Source organism: Podarcis cretensis (assembly GCF_951804945.1).
Source record: "Podarcis cretensis genome assembly, chromosome: 8".
Classification (NCBI taxonomy): Eukaryota; Metazoa; Chordata; class Lepidosauria; order Squamata; family Lacertidae; genus Podarcis; species Podarcis cretensis.
The window spans coordinates 17,436,934-17,462,637 of record NC_137177.1 but is presented as its reverse complement, the minus strand read 5'-3'; the positions used below and the strand labels follow the sequence as shown (position 1 = coordinate 17,462,637).

The window sequence follows — 25,704 nt, the reverse complement described above, 5'->3', positions numbered from 1 at the left end:
ATGCATGGAAAGCTACGTCAGACCACTGGTATGTCGAGCTCAGTATTGTCTACATCTCTTCAGGATTTGAGACAGGAACCTCCCCTGCCCTGCCTGGAGATTTCATGGCCCTTCTACATGCCAAGCATGCTCTGCCACTCTACCTATGGCCTTCCAGCTGCTGACAAGCTCCGACTCTCACTCCACTCCCCAGGCAGCGCAGCCAATGGTCAGGGATGATGGGAGTTGTGGCGGGTTACAGGTGCCCCATCGCTGCTATAAAGCTTAGATGTACTGAGCTGCTCCAGCACAGCAGCTGGGAGGCTGAGTTTCAAATAAGAATATAGGAAGAATCCTACGGGATCAGGCCAATGGCCTACCTAGTCCAGCATCCTGTTCCCACAAAAACCCACAAGCCAGAGCACGAGCACCTTTCCCACCTGCGATTCCCAGAGACGGGCATTCAGAGGGCATCCTCCGCTCAACTCCCAAAGCCAAAACAAACGGGAGGAACAGAAACCGAAAATAATATGAAAAGGTTCTCGAAAGCACTTACAATTAAAAGTTTATCATAGCTCAGCATCTTTCAGAACCAAAGGTCCTTCAACTGGAGACTTTCCAAAGCAGTTTGCACAAATGCTGCTGACTGTCTGGCGCCATGGGGAAAAACAGGGAACAAGTGGGGTTTGGGTTTCTGTCGTTTTGCATCTGTCTTTTCAGAGTTCCTTTTTGTACAACCTGTTTAGATGGGCCTAGACCGGCCATGCTCTCCCAGTCTTAATCCCACCCCCTTTTGTGTTACTATAGGGCAGGGCTTCCCAAACCATGGTCTGTGGACCACTGGTGGTCCACAAACTTCATTTTGGTGGTCCAGGGCAAGGCTGTAAAGAAGAACATTTATCCTTTAAATTCTGTAAAGTTCTGCAGAATTCGAACTGGAATGCAATGAAGTGCAATATAAGAAAGGAAGGGACCAATCAAAACACAATTAAACATCATTACAAGTGCTACAGCAGGCACACAAAAATCACCAAGAGCCAGTGCGGTGTAGTGGTTAGAGGGTCGGACTACGGCCTGGGAGGCCGGGGTTCAAATCCCCTGCTTCTGTGCTGCTAACACAGCAAAAACAACACAGGAGGCAGCAGCTACAAGTTACCGGTCTCTGCAGCCACGTCAGGCGCTGTGATTCACCAAAGGTTTGACTTCACCCCTGGAGTGCACTCCATTGTCTCTCGAGACAGATGGGTGTCAACAACAATTCAAAGCACATTCAATACAACTTAAAGCACACAACTTCCCCCAAGGAATTTGGGGGACTCTAGTTTCCCCCTCATATAGCTCCAATGCCCAGCACCCACAACAAACCACAGTTCCCGTGATTCTTGGGGGAAGCTATGTGTTTTAAACAAGCATTGAATGTGCTTTAATTGTATGGTGCGGATCATTGCTAAGCATGCCAAGCTCTGCCGATCTCCCACCCCGTAAAAATGTCTCCTGTACCTTATCCCAGAGAAGCAGGAAACAGAAAGTCCTCGCTCTGGCTTGTCTTCTCCATCCCCTCCCTTGAGATTTATTGCATTTTCCTCCTGCTGCAATTAGAGACCTGCAGGGTGGAAGGACGTTGGGGACATCAAGACCACGGAAAAGGGAAGGGAATGTGCTTATTCAGGGGTGGGGTGCAGGACTGAATGGACAAGTCCCAGCATAGCGGGGCAATGGCGTGCTGAAGTGAAAGATTTGTATGGGTTGCATAACACAGAAGGTGCTGAGGTTAAAGCCCGCAATTGATTGTGTGTGTGTTTGTAGGCCAGCCTAAGTGATCCATAAGATAAAGTAGCTGAGGCAGATTGTCAGTCTTGCTTATCTGACCCTTCTGAGTCATCCCCGGTTGGATTGTCCGTAAACATTCTGTGACATCACCAGTCGCTAGCATTCCATAACTGGTCCTTTCTCCTCAGCTGTTAGAATGCCCGTAAACATTCTGTGACATCACCAAAGCTGAGGCAGTGACAGGGTTTGGAGGTGGCTGGGCAGCAGCATGCATCTATAAAGTGCTTCTTAAACCTCTAAAGTGTTTGAAGGAGACTTCCTGTGGAGCAGTCATTCCCAGAGTGTAAGGTGGGTCTTTGTAGGGTGATTAGCTACTTCCTCCTTGATCCCCTTCCAGAATGTGCCAAGAATTCAATCACTGAGCTTTCCTTTGTAAATGCCAAACAGTGTTGCCATCTTTTGCAGGGTGTGTGTGTGTGTGTGCGCCTGCCAGCCTGAGAGGGTTGCATTGGTAAGAGAGGTATGGCAAGCAGAAATACAACAGGAGCAGTGTGCCCTGGAGATGTGGTGACTAGGGAAAAGACCTGCTGAATTTCTGCCTGTTGCGCAAATGTTTTTTTTTTAAAAAAAGTACAGCAGTTCAGACTAGAGAGGGGGAGGGAGTAGCAACACTAGTGAGAACAATAAATTGGGGCATGACCTGCTTTTTCCAAAGTTCTTTTTTTACCTCAATTTGTGTGGTGGTGAGGAGAATATTAATTTCATCTACTTACCTAATACTAGGTTGAGGGCAGTAGATCCTGCGAATCACTGCAGGGGGGGGGGGAATAAAAAAGCAGGTGTTGTATCTTATAAGGAATGAAGAACCAAACCTTTAACATGCAAGGAAGAACTGACAGGTCAGGGGGTGCTGAATTATTCCCCGCTACCCTGATCCTCCCCTGGAAATCAGCCCTGCAACCGCTCTGGGAAGTGGGATGGGTTAGGCACCTCTTCCTCTCCCTCTTCAAATGGGAGACGGCTGCAATGGGCAAGTCAAAATAAGTTGCTGGGATCAACAGCAATTCATGGTAATGATTCACAACTGTGTGGTTCTGCAAAATCTGCAAGATACCTTAGTATACGTTTAGAGGTAGACCTATATCCCAGTTGTTTAACGATAGCAGCAACAAAAAGACTCCACCCTCCTGGCAGATTAACCGGGAGTAGCTTTTTGCGAGTTTCGGTCAGTCTTTGGTACTCAAAATGAATTTCTGAGCTCATATTTATTTCTGCAAGTAAGTCTGTCATACCAGACTCTGGTTGGTGGATCTCAGCAGCGGCAGGCCTTGGGACCTCAAATTTAAGTGGTATGCTAGGTGACACCAAAATTCAGCGCCCCCTGCCTCTTGCACTCCATTCCAAATAATAGTTGTGGCACCCCCAAGGCTGTGCATCCAGAGCGACCAAACTGGTTGCTCTCCCCTAAATCTGCTTCTGATCTTTGGCAAAACTCCTCCACAAAACCATCGCTGCAAGTTTGAAGCCTATCCCCCCCCCAGCTCTGTAGCACAGATCCTATTGTGATGTTTGTGCGGCAATGGAGGAACTCCACAGTCTCTCATGTATGCGGAATATATAGGAAGGGCCCTACCAATCAGTGTGGACAATACTGAGCCAGCTGGACCAATAGCTTGCCTTCATATAAGGCCGCTTCTCTGTTGAATGGCTTGCTGAGAAGGACTGGGGTTCTGCAGAACAGGATTCTATAAAGCGAGTGTGGGAAAGAGCTTGTTGACCTTGAAAAGTCCAGCTTTGTTAAAAAAAATTAAAAATAAGTGTGGCAATCACTCCAAAAGTTCTGGCTTCTACGCAAAGAGGTCTGGCAAATTGCCCCGAGATCAAAAACCTGCTTGGGCTGCTTTGCTTTGTTTTCGAGTTAATGAAGCAAGAAGACCTCTAGACCTACCTTATAGGGCTGATGTGAAGAGTTCTGAGAGAGTGTTCTAAAACTGCCTGGTTTTCAATTTTTTAAAAACATTATTAGGTCTCAATCAGAAAGAGAGCCGGACGTGTAGCTGCGGTTGCCATGCTAAACTTGGACCCTGCATGTCCTGAGCTGCGTGGCCAGTTCTGTTCAGATCCAAAAAGTGATGCTGTGCCTTTCCTGGGACAGATTCACATTGCAGATTAGATACAACAGGAGCAGAGCATATGCTCTCTTTGTGTTGGGTTTATAGCTTCTCTTCCCTCAATTTTTATGGGAAACCTTGCACAGACCCGGAGAGGACTGAGGAAGCATCTTGTGCCCACACTTCCTTGTGTTTGGGACAGCGTGTGACAGAAAGCTGCCCTTTGTTTCAGAGTCTGAGGATGACTGCACAAGTGCACAAGCCCCGGACCCAGGAGTCCTGGCATGCAGCCCCCCTGCCCTCTACCTCCCCACCCGCTGGGAAGGGGAAATATTTTCCCTTGCTACAGCTTGAGGTCTCTGCTTTTGCCCTGCTATGTGACGGCAGCTCTGCCTCCCAAGGGCACAGAGATCTGGAGCAAGTTTCCCCTGGAAGATGAAGAGCCTTTCCTGAACCTCCGTCTGCAAACAGACCTCGGATCCGTTCTAGGTCCCCTCTGTGACCGCTCCCTGCTTGGGAACACGTCGGAGAAGCTGGCTGGAAGAAACAAGGAGGGAAACACAGGCAAAGGGCTCTGTCTGGGCTGCAGAGGAAAGGGGGCTGATTTTTATTTTTTTGGAGGCAGGGGAAATGTTTCAGTAAATGTGCTCCAATTTAAATATTGCACCCAGATTCCAAAAGGAGTACCATGATTAGAGCTGCCTTCTGTGAGCTATAGTGACCTCCCCGTTGCCCTCGTCACTCGCTGGTACCGAGACTGAAAATAAATCCGATTCCTGCCAGCTCAGGCATTTTAATATTTGGGTTCCTTCAGAGCCTGTTCTTAAACATCAGGTAAAAAGAAATGCACGTTGGCGTCTTTCAGAGGCAGGACCATGCAGCCAAATGTGACCCACCAGTCATGTATTGAAGCAGCTGGTGCTTGACTCCTTCCCCATTTTTGCAGTGACAGGCAAGCCAGGGGATCGTTCTTCAATCTCATAAATGCTACCTTTACATGTCTGGTAGCCTGTGTTCAGCTTGCTGGGTCAAAATTTGCTGACCCATCAGGATTAAGCAGATTTCAGTCTTACTTCTGCTCTGTTTTTAAAGCCTTACTATAACAGATTAGCAAGTGATCCGCCTTGAACTATTTGGCCAGGAACACCAGTTTCCACTTTAAAAAACCCCTTGAATCTTGCAGAGTTCTTGATTAACTTGATTAACTTGATTAACAGCTGAGCTCCTGCAAACAGCTCTGGGTTTTGCTCCAGTAGGTCAGTTCTTGCATAGTTTACAACCCAGGTCTTGCAAGGAACTTTGCTTTGACCTCCCTGCTTGACTCAAACCATGCTTCTGACTGGAGGTTTGTAATCAGGTGGCATCCTCAGAGGCCTGAGTTCAAGTCTTCACTCAGCTACAGGAGCTGGGAGGAAGGCCCATGGCTGGATTGCAGTTGCTTCCCAGCTGATTGACATGTGGTGGTAGGATTCCGGACTGTACCACTTTAGGGGTGTGAGCATGGTTTTCCATGTCCCCTCACAAAGTAATAAATTAGTAAAATGGGGAAAAACTTTAACACAGCCTTCTCCCTGGTGTTCTAGTTTTCTGCATGCAAGGAGTTGTATTTCTGTTGTTGTTGAATGCTGGAATATCTACAAGTGTGACCCAAACACACCTGCAGTCTGAAATGGTACAATCCGGAATCCTGCCCCCTAGTTCTCTTTAATGTGTTGCAAGGGTGGGAGTTTTCCACTTAACAGAACAAAGGTGGGTGCTTATTTTTCCAACATAAATAAATTTTTTAAAAAAATTGTTTTGCAAACTGGGATCTGAATGGACATGTAGAGGAGCCAAGCAGAGGCATGCAGCTCTGGGATTTACTGAGCAACTTGTCCGTACCTTCACAGAGTTGACCTTTCTTATCTAGTAAGAAAGGTAATTCTGGCTTAGGCAAAGGAGCAAAAAAACGTTTTCATAGCACTTTAGTGGAAATGGGCTGGAACGAAATCAAAGCAGGAGGCGAAAGATAAAATCGGGAAAGGGACTAATGTTGACTCTTTGGCATGTGGAGCAGTGCAACAGGCAGGTGCTGAGGGCTGTTTTCCCCCATCAGCACCCAAGGGTGACCGTAGGAAATAAGTTTTTGGGAACAGGCAGAGAAAAGGCAACGTCACAAGATGAGGGGGCTGGGAAAGGAGAGCATCAAGGAGAGGAACAAAGACCATAAAAGGTGGCAAGAGTAATTTTTGTTTCACCCGCAGCTATTGCAGAGCCACCGGCATTTCCAAAGAGAAAAACAAGGAGGCGTGAGAATTTGGAACATCTGACCCATCACAGATGTGAACCTGTGATGGTGGACTCTGCTCCTATCAGCCCCAGCCAACATGGGAAATGGTCAGGAGTGATGGGGTTGTAGACCAGCAACATATCAAGTGACACACACACACCCCCTCGATTTAGTTTCACACTCATAATCACTGCCGGAGCCCCTTCCTGTCTGCACACACTCCACCAAATTGTGGTAATTTGTGTAAACTTTCCCGTGTCAGCTTCTGATGAAGGGTGTGTGAGTCGACTGGCGACAACCATTTCCGAATAATGTTTAACAAAACGTTTTCATCTTACAGTGGATTTTATTGTAATCATCGAAATAACAAGGGCAGCTCAAACGCATTCAGGCTAGGCACAAGTTACTGTTTACTCTGGCCCCAGTGCGCTCCCGCTGTTGGGGTTTGAAGCTAAGTACACATGAAGTTTGTCACGATCCATGTGTATCCTGTAGCTTCTTGAGAAACGGTGTGGGTGGGGGGGGGGAGGGAAACAAATCAGGTCATGTGCAACAGGTGAAGACAGGAACACAAGGATGTGGCTTGAGATGCAGAGGTGCACAGACAGGACCTCACTGAGTCGCCTCAGTGACATTTAGGCGCACAGAGCAGGAAGTGCCGCTCTGAGATTTTTGCAAATGCTCTAGAGTCAGGACAGGTGGACCTGCAACAAAATGTTGCAGTATGGATTGCTACAGCTTAGGGTGCCTGCTGCTCATAGGATGAAGGAAATCAGAGGAGACCTAATTTTTCAACTAGTGCATGCACTTCAAATTACTGGAGCGGGGCTAAGTACACAACATACATTTAAAGCACATCCCCTCCCCTCCTGGGAAGACTCCTGGGAACTGTAGTTTGTTTGTTATAGGTGCTGGGAATTGCAGCTCTGGGAGGGGTAAACCACAGTTTCTGAGATTCTTTGGCAGGTGCATGTGCTTTAAAGGTGTGTTTTGTACACAGTCCCAGTTAACCGTCTTGAAAGAAGATAAAAGAATTGCCTTGCAGGACCAGCACAAAGGTCCGTCTCACCCTCAGCCTTTGGACGTTCGCAGGCAAATATTAGGCAACATCCCCTTCCCCTGTTTATCTCACGACTGGTAAGAATGGAACCTGCGACAAAGTGCTGCAGCATGGAATGCTTATGTTCAGGATTCTAGCCAGTCAGCCATACTGTTTATCAGGATATTATTCTGTTGGAAGCTTCCCAGAGTGACTGGGGCAACCCAGTCAGATGGGTAGGGCACAAAAAAATTATTATTGTTGTTATTATTATTATTCTCACTGATACAGTGGTACCTCTGGTTAAGAACTTAATTCGTTCTGGAGTTCCGTTCTTTACCCGAAACCATTCTTAATATGAGGTGCACTTTCACTAATGGCACCTCCTGCTGCTGCCGCACCGCCAGCATGCAGCTTCCACTAGCATCCCGGGGCAAAGTTCGCAACCAGAGCATCTACTTCTGGGTTAGCAGGGCTTGTAACCCGAAGCATTCGTAAGGAGGACAGTATGTAACACGGGGTTCCACTGTATTTGCTTTTTTTACAAGCAGAGTTTTTTGTGCACGGGGTGGGGGGCAAAAAACCCAAAAGTAATGCAAAAGGGGGAAAAAACTAGTTTTGGAAGAGTTCCCTGGGAAAAGAGATTGAAACTACTCTGTGAATTGTAGCTCTGGGCAGGGAACAGGGGTTTCCTAACAACTCTTAGCACCCTTAAACTACATTTCCTAGGGTCCTTTGGAGGAAGCAATGAGTGTTTAAAGTGGTATCATAGGGCTTTAAATGTATGGTATGGCCTAGATCTGGTCTTTACTGAGCATATGTTCTGATTTGTTTGTGGGACAAACAATGAGCATTTATCCTGATTGGCTTTGTGGGGTGTTTATACATCTTCGCTGGTTCACCCCACACTTTTCAGTGCATTTCCCTGGGCACTTCCAGCCTGTTGTTGTTTTTGGGTGGGCCACCCAGTCACGTTCTGGAAAATTCAACTTGCACAATTATAGCTGGTCAGGAGTTCTTGCACAACAGACCTGCTTCTCCAAAAGATGGCTTGTTTCTTGATAAAGAACTCATTTACACTTTCACTTGATCCATATTTTGATCTTATTGTGCACTAATTAATTCCCCCCCTGGTCCAATAGATGTTTGTTTGTTTGTTTGTTTGTTTGTTTAGCGGCCATGCCTTGTGAAAATCCAATCTTACCCATTGAATCAAGGCTCAGTTAAGCAAAATCTCTCTTGGAATTTTCCACACATCGGATAAGATCCAATTCAGCAGCTAAGGTTGGGTAAGAATCCTGGGAGCTGTGGGTTGTCCAGAGTGCTGGGAATTGTAGTTCTGTGGGATAAACTACACTTCCCAGGATTCTCTGTGAGGAGGGGAATGTGCTTTAAATGTATGGTGCGTATCCAGTCCCCATTAGCCTGAAAGCTTAGAATTGCCTCGTTGGATCAGCACAAAGATAATAGAAGTCCACCCATTGATCATAGAACTGTAGAGATGTAGCCCAACACATCGTCTCCCATCCAATTTGAAACTATATGAGACCCTGCTTAGCTTTGTAAATGTGCTAGCAGTTTTTAACGCTGCACCACAAGGCGGACTAAGATCTGTCTGGCCTTTGGAGGATTTACAAGCAAGAGGCACACAGAGGAACAATCGGCACACTGGCCTTTTGAGTTTCTTGCATTTGTGCATTTTTCAAGGCTACCTGCAACAATATGTTGTAGCGTGGAGAGCTTGCAGCTTCAGATTAGGACAAAAAGAAATAGGTAAGAAGAGCTTGCTGAATTAGGCAAGTGACCCATCTAGTTCTGCACCCTGCACTGTCCTGAATCTTCCAACAGATAAACTAGTACACAAACTTCAGATTACTTGACTTGGGCAGCATACTCACCATACATTTAAGGTAACCACAACTGGGAACTGTAGTTCCTTTAAGGGGCTGGGAACTGTAGCTCTGTGAGGTAAATTACCACTCCCAGGATTCTGGGGGAAATGGGCTTTAAAGTTGTGCTGTGTACGCAGGTACAGTTCAGAGGAAGGTTCACCACCTCAGCCAGAGAACAAGGCTGCGTCTTCTTGGCTTTTCTCTTTCCCTTCTTTATTTCCTTATCCTACCATTCCTGGCACGGGCAAGCCCCTTCTCCCGGCTCATGGAGCAAGCCCAACTTCCTTCTCTTGTCCGATTGTTCAGGACACAATTGCTCCCTTCACGGCAGGGGCTGTGGAGCTGGAGGGGGCGGGGAGGCAGCGTTGGAACCGGTGACAGGATAAATATTAATCCGGATGGGCCAGGTGACATGTGTTCTCACGGATAAGCCGCCACCAGCAGTGGGAACTGCCCAGGGCAAGGGCGCAGAGGAGCCAAGAGACTCCAGGAGTTCCTTCCCAGCGCTGGGAGGAGAGTAAGGGATAGTGGTTAGGGATGGCAGGAGTGCAGACGTCACAAAAGGGGAGAAAACACACACACATACGCAAAACCTTGCAAGTGCAATGACTGGAATTCAATGGAAAGGAGAGCCAAGTTGTAAATGTTAAGCTTTTAATCCAAACTCTGGAAGGGATTTGAGGCCTAGTGGGTGCTGCCAAGCCGCAAAAGTTGTTATTTCCGCTCCTGGTCCCTTTATTCCACCTCACCCTCGAGCTGTGGCAAGTTAATGCCATCTTTTGCCATCTTTACAGCGAGCACCTGGTAGGCACCACGATGGCTTCCCCTTGCCCTGATAGTAGTTGAGGGCTGCCAGCTTGAATGAAAAGAGGATAGGAAAAATTTGTGGAGGCTATCTATGGCTACTTGCTGAGCAAAGATGTACCTGTTGCATTTCTGCTCAGCATGGGATTGTTTATCTGTCCACAAAACAGGTGGATGCCTTCTTGCTTCTCCAAGGATACTGGGGCAGAGACTTTGGTCCAGCATGCCTGAGGGATGCTCAGACCACACCCTGGACCGGCTGTTACCCCTACTAGTGAAGCAGCTCCCGCTGCAGAATTTGCATTGCAGGGATGACAAGCTGGTGTTGATCTGTAACATTTTTCCCCCTACCTGAAAAGTGAAGCACCATATTTTTCGCTCTATAAGACGCACCAGACCATAAGACGCACCTAGTTTTTGGAGGAGGGAAACAAGAAAAAAAAATTCTGAATTTCAGAAACCAGAACAACAAGTGGGATCGCTGCGCAGCGAAAGCAGCGATCCCTCTTGCTGTTCTGGCTTCTGGCATAGCTGCGCAGCCTCCACTAGCCCCATAAGATGCAGACACATTTCCCCTTACTTTTTAGAAGGGAAAAAGTGAGTCTTATAGACTATAGAGCAAAAAATATGGTAAATTAGCTTCCATGCCCTGGAGCGAAATGCGGAAGTGTTGAAAAGGGGTTATTTTTGGTGCAAGGGCCTCCACTCCCCCATCGGCCAATGGCTTCACAGAAACAAACCAAAGAAGGAACCCAGTAGGGCTGCATGCCCTCTCGGGTGACTTTCCTGGGGCCGCCTGCCAAATGGAGGGCAGGGCCGGAGACAAAACAGGTGGATCACAAGCATGACTCTTACCTTTGCACAGTAAAAGTTGCAGATTTCTGCATGCGACCCCAACCCCTACCTCTCTCTAACCTCCATTCGAGCAACAAGAGGAATTATCATAGTTCAAAGACACATTCCAGTCAGGCAAAGGCACTTGAGGAGGAAGCAGAGCAGGGCTGTCCAAGGGCAATGCTGGGAAGACCCCTGGAGTAAATAAAGGTTCACGCCCAAAGAATCCTGGGAAATGTAGTTTGTTAAAGGTGCTGAGTATTGTTGGGAGAAACCCCCAGGTTCCCTCGAAGAATTATGATTTTCGGAGCGCTTTAACAACCAATGCCTTTTCACAGGGGACTCTGGGAATCGTAGCACCTCCCAGAACCCATATCGAACTACAGCACCCAGAATTCTTTAGGGGAAGTTGTGATTGTTTAAAGTGGTATTGTAGTTCTTTAAATATATGGTGTGAATGTGGCCAAAGTCAGGATATATTTTGGCTTTAAAAAGAGACTCATGATGAGGAGGCAGCATGGGTTACTCAACTCTCTCCTCTGCCCCCTCCTGTGCCTCTATCTGTCTGTCTTGGCTGTCCTTTGAGGCCTGCCTTGCTTATATATCTTGTGAGTGCCTCCCCTCTCAGTCACCTTCCCTATTGTAATAATATTTGCCCAGGGTGTCTCCCGTACTGCCTTGGCTGTCCTTTAGTGGCCAGGAGTGCTCCCCCCTCCACCTTTTTGTCTTTCAGTCCAGCTCTGGAAACGCCACCAAGGCAAATGTTTTCCCCAGGACAAAGACCCCTTACCGTTCCAAGCTTTTATCACTTTCGAGGGAAAGACTGGGGTGCAGGGCTGGAATGTTTTAATCTGGAGTGTTGCTAGGTTCTAAAAGAACTCAGCTGGACACAGGCTGACAACGCGAAACTGGAACTTAAGAGCACCCCAAAGTATAGGGGTCCTGGAGGAGAACGTAAGAAAACACAAGCACACAAAAATCCTTGCAGTGGCCCACCTAGTTCACCATCCTGTTCTCACAGAGGCCAGTCAGATTCCAGATTCAAGCAGGACCCAAGTGCCACAGCATTCTGTCCTCCTGCGGTTTCCAGCAAGTAGCATTCAGAAGCATTACTGCCTCCAGTCATAACCTTCAGGGCTGCTAAGCCACAGACCCGCTTTTTAGAAGTACAACTTTAGACAGCTGTGCTTCCTTACATCTTACATTGCAGAGCCTGTGGAACTCCCTGCCACTGTAACTCAAGAGTTCCTCAAGGCGACCCTTTTCTGCTGCCGCATGTTTCATTTTCACTTGACTGATGGTTTGGCATGAGCCTGATACCGACAAGGGGGATGGAGCGAGCTATTAACTGCAATCACTTACGGAAAGGAAACGGCGTACATAAGGGAACACTGATATTTAGTCCAGATTATAGGGTCCATCTACCTCAGGACTGTCTGCACTGACTGGCAGGGGCTCCCTGGGTTTGTTTAGACAAGGGTCTCTTCACAGTCTTACTAGAAACTCTGGGAATCTGGTACTTCATGCAAGGCAAATGCTCTACTGCTGAGCTATTATCCTTACAGAAAACTCGCTCATACTCTTTTACAGTGGTACCTCGGCTTACAAATGCTTCGGATTACAAACACTTTGGGTTACAAACTCCGCTAACCTGGAAGTAGTACCTTGGGTTGCGAACTTTGTCCCAGGATGAGAACGGAAATCGTGCGCCGGTGGCGCGGCAGCAGCAGCGGGAGGCCCCATTAGCGAAAGAACACCTCAGGTTATGAACTGTTTCAGGTTAAGAACGGACCTCCGGAATGAATTAAGTTTGTAACCCGAGGTACCACTGTACTGTATATATATTGATGCCTTGTATGAGATTAAGGTGATATGTGGCTGAGAGTTCACGAGCTCTGCACTTTGCAGTATGCCCAGCTGCCTGAAAAGAAAGTTGTTTCTTTCTTAATTGAAAAATTTTAAAAAGTAGCAGGGCAGGGGACACCGTGGCTCAGTGGCAGAGCATCTGCCCTGCAATGCAAAAGGTCACAGGTTGAAAACCCTGCATCTCCAAGTATGGCTGGGGGAAAACCCTGCTCAGACAACTGCTGAGTGGTTCCACGGGGTAAACCAACTGGAATTAGTCAACGTGACCATCAGGTCCATTGCTTTCAGTATGTTTGCTCTGAATAAAACTTAGCCGAATGCCACCCAGCATAAACAAGGCTGAGCAAGATGGACTGATGAGCTGACTCTGCCTCCAGCAGTTTCCAAAGGGGCAAGACACCTGAAGTCTGCAACAAAAGACCCCTTTTTGGCTCAGTGAGCCAACCCTCCTAATTCCCAAGGGATGTATGCAATGGCCTTCAGACTTGGAAAGAATTGAGTGCTGAGTTATTCTTTTCCACTGGTGCATTTATTTCTACATCTGAGTTCTGTGCCTAATTTCCAAATGCTTGTAAATAGGATTTTAGTCTGTGTGTGTAGGGGACAGCCTCGCCCTGAAACCAGTAAGCCTGTCTGGAAACACCTGGTTCAGGTGGTAGCTGGTTGCCCAGGTGAAAGCTGTTGCCTCCAACAAAACCCACAATGATTCAATTGTTTTATTAGCACACGATTGGTCACACACCCCTCATCTGTTGCCCCACGCAGCAAGGTTTTAACTCCTTCCGTTCCATGAGAAACAAGTAGAACCACCTCTTTGAGGGCTGCAGAGAGCTGCCGTTTTTGGAATAAAATGGTAACGCGCTTGCAAATGTTAATAATAATAATAATAATAATAATAATAATAATAATAATAATAGTAATAATGTTTATCCCCCACCCATCTGTGTGGGTTTCCCCAGCTACTCTGGGCGGCTTACAGAATATATAAAATGTAAGAAAGCATCAAACATTAAAAACCTCCCTAAACAGGGCTGCCTTCAGATGTCTTCTAAAAGTTGCATAGTTTTTTTATCTGAAGGGAAAGTGTTCCACAGGGAGGGCACCACTACCAAGAAGGCCCTCTGCTGCACAGTTCAGGGCAAAGAATGACCTACTTCACAGCACTGGCAGGTTGGCAGAATCTCACATGATGCTGTTTGGCTAAACCACCTATCCACCAACTTGCCCTTATGGACAGCGGGAGACATTTGATTTAGTACTTGTCTGAAGGCAAACCAACCCAAGTTACGCTTTCAGAAAACAGTAACCCAAAATGGAAATGCAGATATCATTCAAAATTCATACTTCTCTGAGTTTTGCAATTCATTTATTTATTTCAGTTTTTAAAGTACTTAACCCTCCCCCTTTTATCCAAGGCTCACAGGGCGGTTTATAGTATAAAAACATGAAGATACATAACATAGTAACAATCGAAACGATAACCCACCCCTGCAGTTTAAAAGACCATAGATTATTTAATTGGCCAAAGGCCTCAGAAAAGAGGAATATTTTTGCCTGGCACCTAACGCATGATCATCAGAGGATGATCATAGGGTCTGGGTTGGTTCAGTTTTCCAGAAAAATTGTACAAAAATGCATATACTACTAGGGTAAAGGTAAAGGTAAAGGTAAAGGGACCCCTGACCATTAAGTCCAGTCACGGACGACTCTGGGGTTGCGGCGCTCATCTCGCTTTATTGGCCGAGGGAGCTGGTGTACAGCTTCTGGGTCATGTGGCCAGCATGACTAAGCAGCTTCTGGTGAACCAGAGCAGCGCATGAAAACGCTGTTTACCTTCCTGTCGGAGCAGTACCTATTTATCTACTTGCACTTTTTGGTGTGCTTTCGAACTGTTAGGTTGGCAGGAGCAGGGACCGAGCAACGGGAGCTCACCCCGTCGTGGGGATTCGAACCGCCAACCTTCTGATCGGCAAGTCCTAGGCTCTGTGGTTTAACCCACAGTGCCAGTGGGGGGGGGGGAAGCATTTTGACATCAGGCATACACCTTCACTGTACTCTTTTCAGTGCCTGCTAAGAATTGGAGTTTTTTTGTTTAGACAAGCCTACCCAGAGATATAGAATGTTGACATGTGTTTTAATCAGGTTTTTAGGTTATTGTTGATTTTAATTTTTTTTTTTAAAAAAAAAAATACAGTCAAACCTTGGTTGTCGAACGCAATCTGTTCCAGAAGCCCGTTTGGCTTCCAAAATGTTTCGGCTTCTGATTTGTTGCAGGAGCTTCTTGCACTGAAGCGGAAGCCGCGTCAGACGTTCGGCTTCTGAAAAAAGTTCAAAAACTGGAACACTTACTTCTGGTTTGGGAGCCAAAACGTTCCAAAACGGAGGCGTTTGGGAACCGAGGTTTGACTGTAGTTGTTTTTAACTGTTTTTACTGATTTTTTTTTTGTCGTTTCATTCTTTTTGCAAACCACTTCAGTCCTTTTTTTAAAAAAATTACTAGCCAGTGCACTAAGCTGATGTTTCTAGCTGCCATATAACCTTCCAACAGTTTGACCTCACCCCCAAAGGCGCAGTCCTCCATTGCCTTCCGAGACAGACGGATGCCAAACGGATGCTGTTTCCATTCCCCACAGTTCCTTGGAGCAAGGCCATATCAAGGGCACTGTGGGAAATCAAAATGACTCTTCCCAGCTCTCCCGACACTAGTCAGAGCACCAGGCCGTGTGTGTTTGTGTGTGTGTAAATGACATCCGTGGTTGTGCCCTGTTGGGATGTTGGACCTCTGGCAGATACCGAAGGCCCACAAAGAAACTGGAAACCAGTGCAGGTTTTTCAACAGAGCCAAAATGTGGCAATTATTGCAGCGATTCCCACCCCCTTCCCGGTTATTAACCTTTTTGTTAACTCTGTGAACAATTACTTCCTTTTGTTTGGCCTGAGCTTTGTGCCAGCCAGGTCCCCCTGAGGTGCCATTCAGCTGTCAGTGCTGGCAGCCAATTCTTGAATGCCATCCTAGACTTTCCTGCAGGTTGGTGTAGCCTAGGAGCCATAGGAGAAGGATCCGCAAATTAGGAAGTACCCGCTTTGGATGTTATCTGTGGGCTGAGGTCCCTAGGTGGTCTCAGGCAATCTGCTCCTTCTCAGCCCTCATTCCTCCGTCCCATCTGCATTATGGAGGGTGATAATATTGACCTACCTAGCTACAGCTAGAGCAATATCATGCATTGTATGTGGAGTGCTTGGAAATTTGCAAGCATTAAGCCGTATTATTTATATCATCGCTGTTCTAACAGATTTGCTTACGTATGAACAAAGGTATGAGCCACAACCAATGCATGTCATACTCAGAGTTAGACCCGTTGAACTTAATGGGCATGGTTAATTTATATAAGTATAAAGGGGCTAACTGAAAAAAAGTGGTGTTTGTTTGTTTTTTGGCTAAACATCAAGTGGGATTTACAGCACGATCCAATGCATGTCTACTCAAAAGTAATCCCAATTGAATTAAATGGGACTTATGCCCCAGGAACTGTCTACATGATCACAGCCATGGGCATAGCCAGGATTTATTTGGGGGGGGCAGGCTTTATGTTGCAGGGGGCAGAACCAAGTTATCTGTGATACAATTGGTCAGTTAGTCAGTTAGTTAAGTATTTTTATTTATTTACTTGATTTGGGGGCGGGATCTGCCACACCCATGATCACAGCTGGGCATAGGCAAACTCAGCCCTCCAGATGTTTTGGGACTACAACTCCCATCATCCCTAGCTAACAGGACCAGTGGTCAGGGATGATGGGAATTGTAGTCTCAAAACATCTGGAGGGCTGAGTTTGCCTATGCCTGACCTTAGTTTTGTATAGTTGTGCTGTCTGCTTTGTTAGGTAGGGGTGTGTGTGTGTGTGTGTGTGTGCGCGCGCGCATGCGTGTCTCTCTCTCTCTCTCTCTATATATATATGAATGTATTATGTACTGTTTGTTTTATGACCTTTTTAAAATGTATTTTTGCTGCGTTGTAGATCAAGACCAGTGGAAGGTTAGGGTTTGTTGTGAATAACAGACAACATAAAAGTGTAGAATGGCTACGGAACAAGCAACTTCAGCTTTGTTTACTATGATTACTGTTATTTAATATGAATCATAGAATCGAGGAGTTGGAAGGGATCCCTGAGGGTCATCTAGTCCAGCCCCCTGCAATGCAGCCATCCTGCCCGTAGCCATCCTTGGGTGGGCTGGAGCCACCAACTTTCTGGTTAACAGCCAGATGCACTGACTGAAGATCTATGAAAAAGCGGGTTGGCAAAACGTGCAAGAAAGGACCCCCCCCCCAAAAAAATGCAACCAAATTCATACTATGATCAAGCCATAATAATAGCTAGGGTCTTTGAATGCATATCTTCCCGATTGCATTCATGCACCAAGCATGAACTGAATGTGAGAATCAAACTCTCTTTTACTCGCAGCTACATGACAGAAGCTCTGACTTCCCCCTCTCCAGCCCCATTGGAAGGAAGAAATACGAGGAGCCTGCAATTCTGGGTCAAACGGTGGAAGGGGAGGCATTTTGCGTAACTACTTTTCTGATTAAAACTCACTTTCCTCACCCAAAGCTTGGAGGGAAGAGCTAAGCACCCACAAATTTTGCTTCCTCCCCACTCACAGTTTGCGGTCCCCCTCAAAGCTCTTTTTCTCAGTTAAGTGGAAAACAAAGCAAGTCCATTGCGACACTGTTGCAACAGAGTGCACACAGTGTGTCATTTGGTCCTAAGGCTGAGGTACATAACTTGTTTATTTATTTCACAAAAGTTATTTAACACTTGATTGTGAAAAACAACAGCAGCAACCTCCAGGTGGTCTACAAAAAGAACGAAACAACGCAACAGTTAAAAAAGTTAAAAGCATCAATTTGAAACCAGTATGAACCTACCCAGACCCTGTGATCATCATCTGAGGCCCTTCTTTGTGTTTCTCCTCTGTGAGAGGTCCAGAGGGTGGCAACATGACAACGGGGCCTTTTCTGCAGTGGCTCCCCATCTGTGGAATGCTCTCCCCAGGGGGGCTCACCTGGCGCCTTCATTGCACACACCTGTAGGCATCAGGCGAAAACATTCCTCTTCAACCAGACCTTGGCTGGTTAACATTATATGGCAGGGGTGCCCAAACTTTTTTCGAAGGGGGGCCAGATTTGATGAAGTGAGGGCCGACCAAAGTTGCTGAGCTTTTTTTAGGGTTTAAGTTGCTGAGTTTTTCACCCCAGGGCATATACTGCCACAGGGGCCAGGTTAAATTGACTGGTGGGCCACATTAGGCCCCCGAAGCAGACTTTGGACATGCCTGTTATATGGCCTTTTAAATGTGCTTGCGGGTGGGAGGGGTTTATTGGTTTTGCTCTTGTTTTTATTATGTATTTTGTGTATTTATCTTGTATATTTATGCTATGAATTACCTTGAGATCTATGGATACAAATTTAATGAATTTAGTAGTGGTAACAACAACAATCGTGGCTCCCCCAAAATGGCCTTTGCTGGCCAAATGGGGAGGTCTGGTGAGCCATGCTGGAGGGCTGGAGGTTCCCCACCCCACAGTACTATGATAAATATGGTCCCATTTCATAGAATTGTAGAGGTGGAAGGGACCCTAACGGTCATCTAGTCCAACCCCCTGAAATGCAGGAATTTGAGAATTAAGTGCTACCATTCAAAGTTTTTGAAGGGAGGCCAACCACCAGAGCCTACAACTCTTGTCAAACAGCAGCCACCATCAAACCATTGGCTCTGGGCGTAAGAGCTGACACCCTTGAGGGGCTGAAATGCACCCAGGGCCCACTTGTTTGTAGACAACTGGCTGGCCATTATGAAAACTGGATGTTGGACTAGCCAGGCCATTGGCCTGATTCAGTAGCCAGGCTCTCCTTCAGCTATGACTTCTTATCCCATTCAGTGTCTATAATTGTTTTTATATATATATGACTTTCCATTGTTTCTGCATATGCTGTTGTTTTAACTTTCTATATACTGTATTTTTGACTCTATAAGACACACCAGACCACAAGACACACCTAGTTTTGGACGAGGAAAACAAGAAAAAAAAAATATTCTGAATCTCAGAAGCCAGAACAGCAAGAGGGATCGCTGCACAGTGAAAGCAGCAATCCCTCTTGCTGTTCTGGCTTCTGGGATAGCTGCGCAGCCTGCATTCGTTCCATAAGACGCACACACATTTCCCTTTACTTTTTAGGAGGGAAAAAGGGAGTCTTATAGAGCAAAAAATATGGTAATTAAGCAGTAGTTGGATATGCATTTCTACTGTACTGCAAAATCACTTCAAGGTGCTTCATAGGAAGCGATTCATGAATGAAGTGGAATGATAATAATGCTCTAATGGCAGCCGGCGCTTCTCCTCACTTCTCCCTCCTCTTCCCTTCAGTGGTTTGCATACTCCTTCATGGTGAAGTGCCTCATCACCCTCTCCACAGCTGGGCTGCTGATCACAATCCTGGCTTTTCACATCAAAGAGATCCAGGTAAGCCTAAGTATGGGACTATTTCTCGAATGAGCGCAGCGGAGGTCAGACAGTCTGACAAAATGCTGCGAACACACCATACCTTTAAAGCACTAGAATGCCGCGATGATAGCAGTCATGGCTTCTCTCGAAGAATTATGGGAGCTGTAGTTTGTTCGTGGCGCTGAGAGTTATTAGGAGATGCCTGTTTCCCTCACAGATTTACAATGTCCAGGATTTGCTGGGAAGAAGGATTGCTTGTTAAATCTCTCTGGAAATTGTAGCTCCGTGACTACAGCCACCAGAATAATTTGGGGGAAGCCACAACTGTTTAAAGCGTTAACATAGCACTTCAAATGTACGGTGTAAATATGGCCACAAAGGACCTAGATCACCTATTGAGCTTCATGAAAAGTCACCTGGGTCACAGTCTTCGGTGAAGTGTTTTTTCTATCTCCGTTATAGTAATTAATTCTAAAATTAGCATATTTGTGTCCTTGTTTTGGACTGCCCTACTTGATGCAAATCTGACTGTGGTGGTTCCCAGCCCCCTTGGGGGAGAGCTGTTGTTATGGAAACGACGGAAAAAAATAAAAACCTCCCCAAAACAGGTTCACTCCAGTAATTGGTACATATTTTGGTATGCTCACAGCAAGCAGCACACAGTGTGAGAAAAAGTAGGTGTTGTGCTTGTTAAAGAGGGACAGGATGAGGCTTGGGAAGGGGATAATTATGCCCCAAATCAATGACCCAGAGCTTGAAACAAATTCCTGGCAGTAGGGCTTCTGGGTGAAGGACAGGTCACTCAGCCAAAGGTTACCCAAAAGGGCCCAATTCCTCATTTTGGGAAGCTGTAGCCATTATAACAGGAAGATGGTAATAGGAAGGTATGTATATGAAACTGGGATCATGACGTAGATCTGTATATGCTAAAATATATGCATAGGTGCAAATGTCTCTGAGCATGTTAAGCTGGAGGGGGTTGGACTAGATGACTCTCGTGGTCCCTTCCAACTCTAAAAGGTAAAGGTAAAGGACCCCTGACAGTTAAGTCCAATCGCAGACGACTCTGGGGTTGCGGTGCTCATCTCGCTTTAGAGACCAATGGAGCCGGGGTTTGTCCGCAGACAGTTTTCCTGGGTCATGTGGCCAGCATGACTGAGCCGCTTCTGGCGAAACCAGAGCAGCGCACAGAAACGCCATTTACCTTCCTGCTGGAGTGGTACCTGTTTATCTACTTGCACTTTGACGTGCTTTCAAACTGCTAGGTTGGCAGGAGCAGGGACCGAGCAACGGGAGCTCACCCCGTCACGGGGATTCGAACCGCCGACCTTCTGATTGGCAAGCCCAAGAGGCTCAGTGGTTTAGACCACAGCGCCACCAACTCTACAGTTCTATAATTCTATAAACCGACCACAAGAGCACTCTCCCCTCTTGCGGCAACTGGTATTCAGAAGCATTACTGCCTCTAGTTGTCGAGGCAGAAAATAGCCATAATGGCTCATAATCACTGATAGCCTTATCTTCCTATGAATTTCTCCAGTCCTGTTTGAAAGCCGTCCAAGTCACTGCCTCCTGCGGAAACGAGTTCTGTAGTTTGCTGTGTGAAGTACTCTCTTTTCTGTCTGCTGGATCCAAAGGACTAATGGTCTCTGACTCAGTCAGCTTCCTATGTTCCCTACCTTTGACCTTGGGGTGGTGGCAGCGGCAGTTGCATGGATTTCAATTTGGAACCTGTAACATTCCTCCACTCTTTAAATTAACTGCAAAGGAAAAATGGCCGGGGACTAGCTTTTCATGGGGAAACGAAGGCGAATGGAAAGATTAGGCTGGCAGGCAGGGATTTGCATTCAAGGTCTGGGACGCAAGCCCAGAACTTCAGCCTTCTTCGCAGACCCATATAGCTCAACCGCGCATAGGAGCTGGTGACACTTGGAAAATACATCTCAGAAGGGTTTTTCCTTTCCTTTGGGCTGTTTGATCTCTGCTGCTGATCTGAGTGAGCTGTTTCCTGACTGAGTCACGGCATGTTTCATCCAGCTACTGGGCGAGTTGTGGTCGCTGCAGGATATCGCGGAGGGCTGGCTCTGGTGTGATTTTGGGGGTCCTTTGCTCTTCCTTCTTCAGGTTAGCTTCTCCTGTAATTTGCCAGAAGGACTTTCTGGTCATCGTTCAGTTTAGCCTGGTGTTATCAGTTCAAAGAAACCAAAGGAATCAGGAAGAAGATATATAACCAGCTGTCTCAAAGTCTCAGAATATTGGTGGGTGTGCAGAATCCACTGATCTGAATTAGATTTTTCTCCCTCCCTCCACAATCCACACCTTGGATTGTGACATAAATGCAACTTAACTTAGTTGATTGTGTGAGTTTTAATCGACCGGTTAGTTAACTGATTAAACCAGCCTGGCTTCTGCATGAATGAAACAATTGTTTTTGAGCACAAAGCATAGAATCAAAGAGTTGGAAGGGACCTCAGGGGTCATCTAGCCTAACCCCCGGCAATGCAGGAATCTCAACTTGATCATACAAGGCAGATGGCCATCCAACCTGTGCTTAAAAACATCCAATGAAAGAGAGTCCACAACCTCCCGAGGAACTCGGTTCCACCTTTGAACAGCTCTTGCAGTCAGAAAGTTCTTCCTGGTGTTTTGTCAGAATCTCCTTTCTTGCAATTTCAAGATATTGGTTTGGGTCCCAGCCTCTGGAGCAGGAGAAAATCTTGCTTCGCCCTTCATGAGACAGCGCTTCAGATATTTGAAGATGGCTGTCACATCTCTCTCAGTCTCCTCTTCCCCAGGCTAAAAAACACACAGCTCCCTCAACTGTTCCTCATAAGGCTTGCTTTCCAGTCCCTCAACATCTTGGTTGCATTCCTCTGCATACGTTCCAGCTTGTTCAATCCCCTTCTTAAACTGTGACACCCATTTTTTGAGTGCATTTGATGATAATCATAATAATAATAATAATAATAATAATAATAATAATAATAATAATAATAATTTATTTGTACCCTGCCCATCTGGCTGGGTTTCCCCAGCCACTCTGGGCGGTTTCCAACAAAGACCAAAAATACACTAAAATGTCACACATTAAAAACTTCCCTGAACAGGGCTGCCTTCAGATGTCTTCTGAATGTCAGGTAGTTGTTTATCTCTTTGACATCTGGTGGGAGGGCATTCCACAGGGTGAGCACCACTACTGAGAAGGCCCTCTGTCTGGTTCCTTGTAACCTCACTTCTCCCAATGAGGGAACCGCCAGAAGGCCCTCGGCGCTGGACCTGAGTGTCCGGACAGAACGATGGCGGTGGAGACGCTCCTTCAGGTATCCTGGGCCAAGGCCATTTAGGGCTTTAAAGGTCAACACCAACACTTTGAATTGTGCTCGGAAACATACTGGGAGTAGAGCCTGCAGGATCAGGCCAGAGCCTGTAGCTCTCTCCCCTCCTGCAGTTCCCATCCACTGATGGTACTCTGAAACATACTGCCTCTGACAGTGGAGGGAAACTGTTGGGCTGCTACTGCTGCTGCTACTGCTGTGCTCAGCTCGATCCAATGGACTTAAGTTACTCAGCTCCATTGATTGACGCTGAGCATGACTAACATTGGTTTTCACCCTTAAAACGTTTCAGAGCAGGCCAGCGAGGGGGAACTGAACTAGAAGGAGCCGCCAATACAGTCAGAAGCATTAGTAAGGTCAAATCTATGCCTGATGTTTTGTGCAGGCGAAACCTGATAAAGCCCAAACTCCTGTTGCCTAAACACATATAAGCCTGGTATTCCTTTTTCCTCCGTATGTTACAAGAATTACAGTGGCAGCTCTTAACAAGCATTGGGTTTCCCCCCTGCCCCCCTCCCACAATGAGCTTGAAATTCCTCAAGTATTATCAGCCTAGTTTGCATGCAGATAAATATATAACCTTGAGTCACACAGACACGCCCAGAGGTGCAGGCGGCCAGCAAAGAGACGTGGGCTGCCGAAAAACAGCCTAGCAGACACTCTTAAGTGTTTGCGCATTCACATGCCAACCTTCTGCCATACGCGATGGGGCTAGCCAGCGGAAGAGCAGCTCCTGCAACTGAAAGTGCTTACATAGCGCTGCAGGCAAGAGGCAACGACGGCCACAGATTTGAGTGGCTTTGAAGGAGGAGCTGGCAGCTTCATGGAGGATAAGTCGCTGTCGGAGGCACTATATACGTCTGGTGGAAGATCCCTGCATTAAAGGGGGTTGGACTAGATGACCCTCGTGGCCCCTTCCGGCTCTGCGAATCTGTGATTTTGTGATTCTATGAATGCCAGTTGCTAGAAAGCGCAGGAGCAGAGAGGGCTCTTGGGTTCAGGCCCTGCTTGCAGCCTTCGCGTGGGCAAGTGGTCGGCCGCTACAAGAACAGCATGCTGGACCCAGATGGGCCCCTTGCTCTTATGTCCTTAGGATTCAACCACATGCCAACAAGTTCAGATTGGGCAATTAAAGCTGATTTGGCGCAGCAAACCTGCTTCTCCAATAAAAGTTCAGACTTCTCGCAGTCAGGGAAGTGATGCGGAAATGCAGCGGGACAAACACTTGCTCTGATGTGACGCCTTCCTGCATACAAATCAGAGTGAATATTCATTAAATAGCCAACTTCATCAAGTTTCCATGCAAGCAAATCAGGATGAATGCCTGATTCTCATCTGGAAATGCCCTATGCATTCTCTGTGGAGCATAGGAGTTATACCAGCAGATCCAATGTAACACCACCACCATCATCATCATTACAGTCGTACCTCGGAAGTCTAACAGAATCGATTCCGGAAGTCCGTTCAGCTTCTGAAACGTTCAACTTCCAGAGTGCGGCTTCTGATTGGCCGCAGGAAGCTCCTGCAGCCAATCAGAAGCCCCAGAAGCCCCGTGGGATGTTCGGCTTCTGAAAGAACATTCAAAAACCTGAACAATCACTTCCAGTTTTCGATCATTCGGGAGCCAGAACGTTTGACTCCCAAGGTGTTCGGGAGCCAAGGTACAACTTTATTATTATTATTATTAGCCTGTCCTTCACCCTATGGTCCTGGGGTGGGTTACAGCATTAAAACAATATTACAAACAGTTTAAAACAACTTACATCCACAGTTCCTAAAAATATACACCTCAAATATCAAAAGCCAGGGAAAAGAGGTATGTCTTCAGCATTTTCCAGGAGCTGCATAATGAAAGCACTAGCTAGATGCATCTCTGTGGGGAGGGAGTTCCGCAGCTTAGGGGCCGCCACAGAGAAGGCCCTGTCCTGGGCCACTCTGCCCCCCCGCCCCCACCTTAGCCTCTGAAGGTGGAGGAACAACCATGAGGGCACCCTCTGCTGATCTCAGCACCAGAGACAGTCTGTAGGGAAGGAAACATGCTTTCAGATATTTGGGCCCTGAACATTTAGTGCTTTAAACAATAACATGAGCACCTTGAATTGGGACTAGAAACGAACTGGCAGCCAGCGCAGCTGTCTTAAAACAGGGGTTATTTGAGATCTAAAGGGACCCCTGGCTGCTGCATTTTGGACCCACTGAAGTTTCCAAGTCGTCTTCAAGGGCAGCCCCATGTAGAGAGAACTGCAGTGATTTGATGCGGAAGTTTCCAGGGCACAGCTTTTAGTCTTTTAAAACTGTAAACTCCCTTTGTTGTCTTGGCCGAGAGATGTAAATGCAGTCTTCATATAAGATAATAAAACACGTTGTAAACTTGGCAAGGCCATCCTGTTTCCCAGCCAGTTTCCGGGAGGTTGTGTGTGTACACAAATAATTGGAAATGTAATGCCCTCCTTCTACTCAAAGCTAGGTGCAGGAGAGGCAAAGCGTTTCCTGTGGGATGTGGAGATACTTTGTGGGAGTTTAGGGACAGACTGGGGGTAGTGTGTGTGTGTGGGGGGGGAAGATGGCGATTTAAGAGAGGAGATGAAAGTTGAACCAAGGTAGATGGCAAGGAGAAGCATCAGGACATGGGCAATAGAAGGCGTGCTGGAGCTTCCACACTTCTCTCCTTCCACACATATGTGCATTTTCATAAGACATTCATTACTGTTCTTATATTGGGAATCTGAATCTGTGCGGAAAACAAAACTCTTGGCATGGCAGCAACTATTCTGTGGAACTACCTGCCTATTGATATCATGCAGGCTCCTTCACGGTGCTGTTTTTGACCCTGCTAAAAAAACCCCTCTTCCTTTTGGCTAACCAGACATGCCATTTTATTATGTACATTTGTGGTTTTTGAAAATCATTTTGCAATGCCTACTGTTTTCATAAAGCCTTGTTTTTATTGCTATTTTAAATGAATGTTTTATACCATTTTTTGAGACTGCTTGGAGAGATTGAGAGAGTTTGTTAAAGAAATACAAATAAATTAAGAGGCCTTTTGATTCTTTTACTCTCATATATAATTTTTAATATATTTTTTTGCACAAATTTTCCAACATAATAACTCCAAAGCAACATGATATGTCTTTGGCCATCACAGCCTGAGACCTCCCTCAACCCCTTCTAATGGTTTTCCAAATTTTTCTCTGATTTTGCATTTTATTACTATGCTTATTGCTAAAAGTCCAGTCTTACATCCACTAATCTTAGTTCTTTTCACAATAATTTGTAAAGTCCTCCTTACAAAACTTCCTGTA

The 25,704-nt window shown here is 46.4% G+C and overlaps 1 protein-coding gene across 1 annotated transcript in view; it reads left to right on the top strand.

The window, feature by feature from the left end:
* Window positions 1-25,704, top strand: part of KCNN4 (potassium calcium-activated channel subfamily N member 4) — a 48,187-nt gene that overhangs the window by 5,131 nt on the left and 17,352 nt on the right. The window contains exon 2 of the mRNA XM_079986176.1: window positions 18,990-19,085. Within this exon, the coding sequence (XP_079842302.1) occupies window positions 18,990-19,085 (96 nt within the window). The remainder of the gene's footprint in view (window positions 1-18,989; window positions 19,086-25,704) is intronic.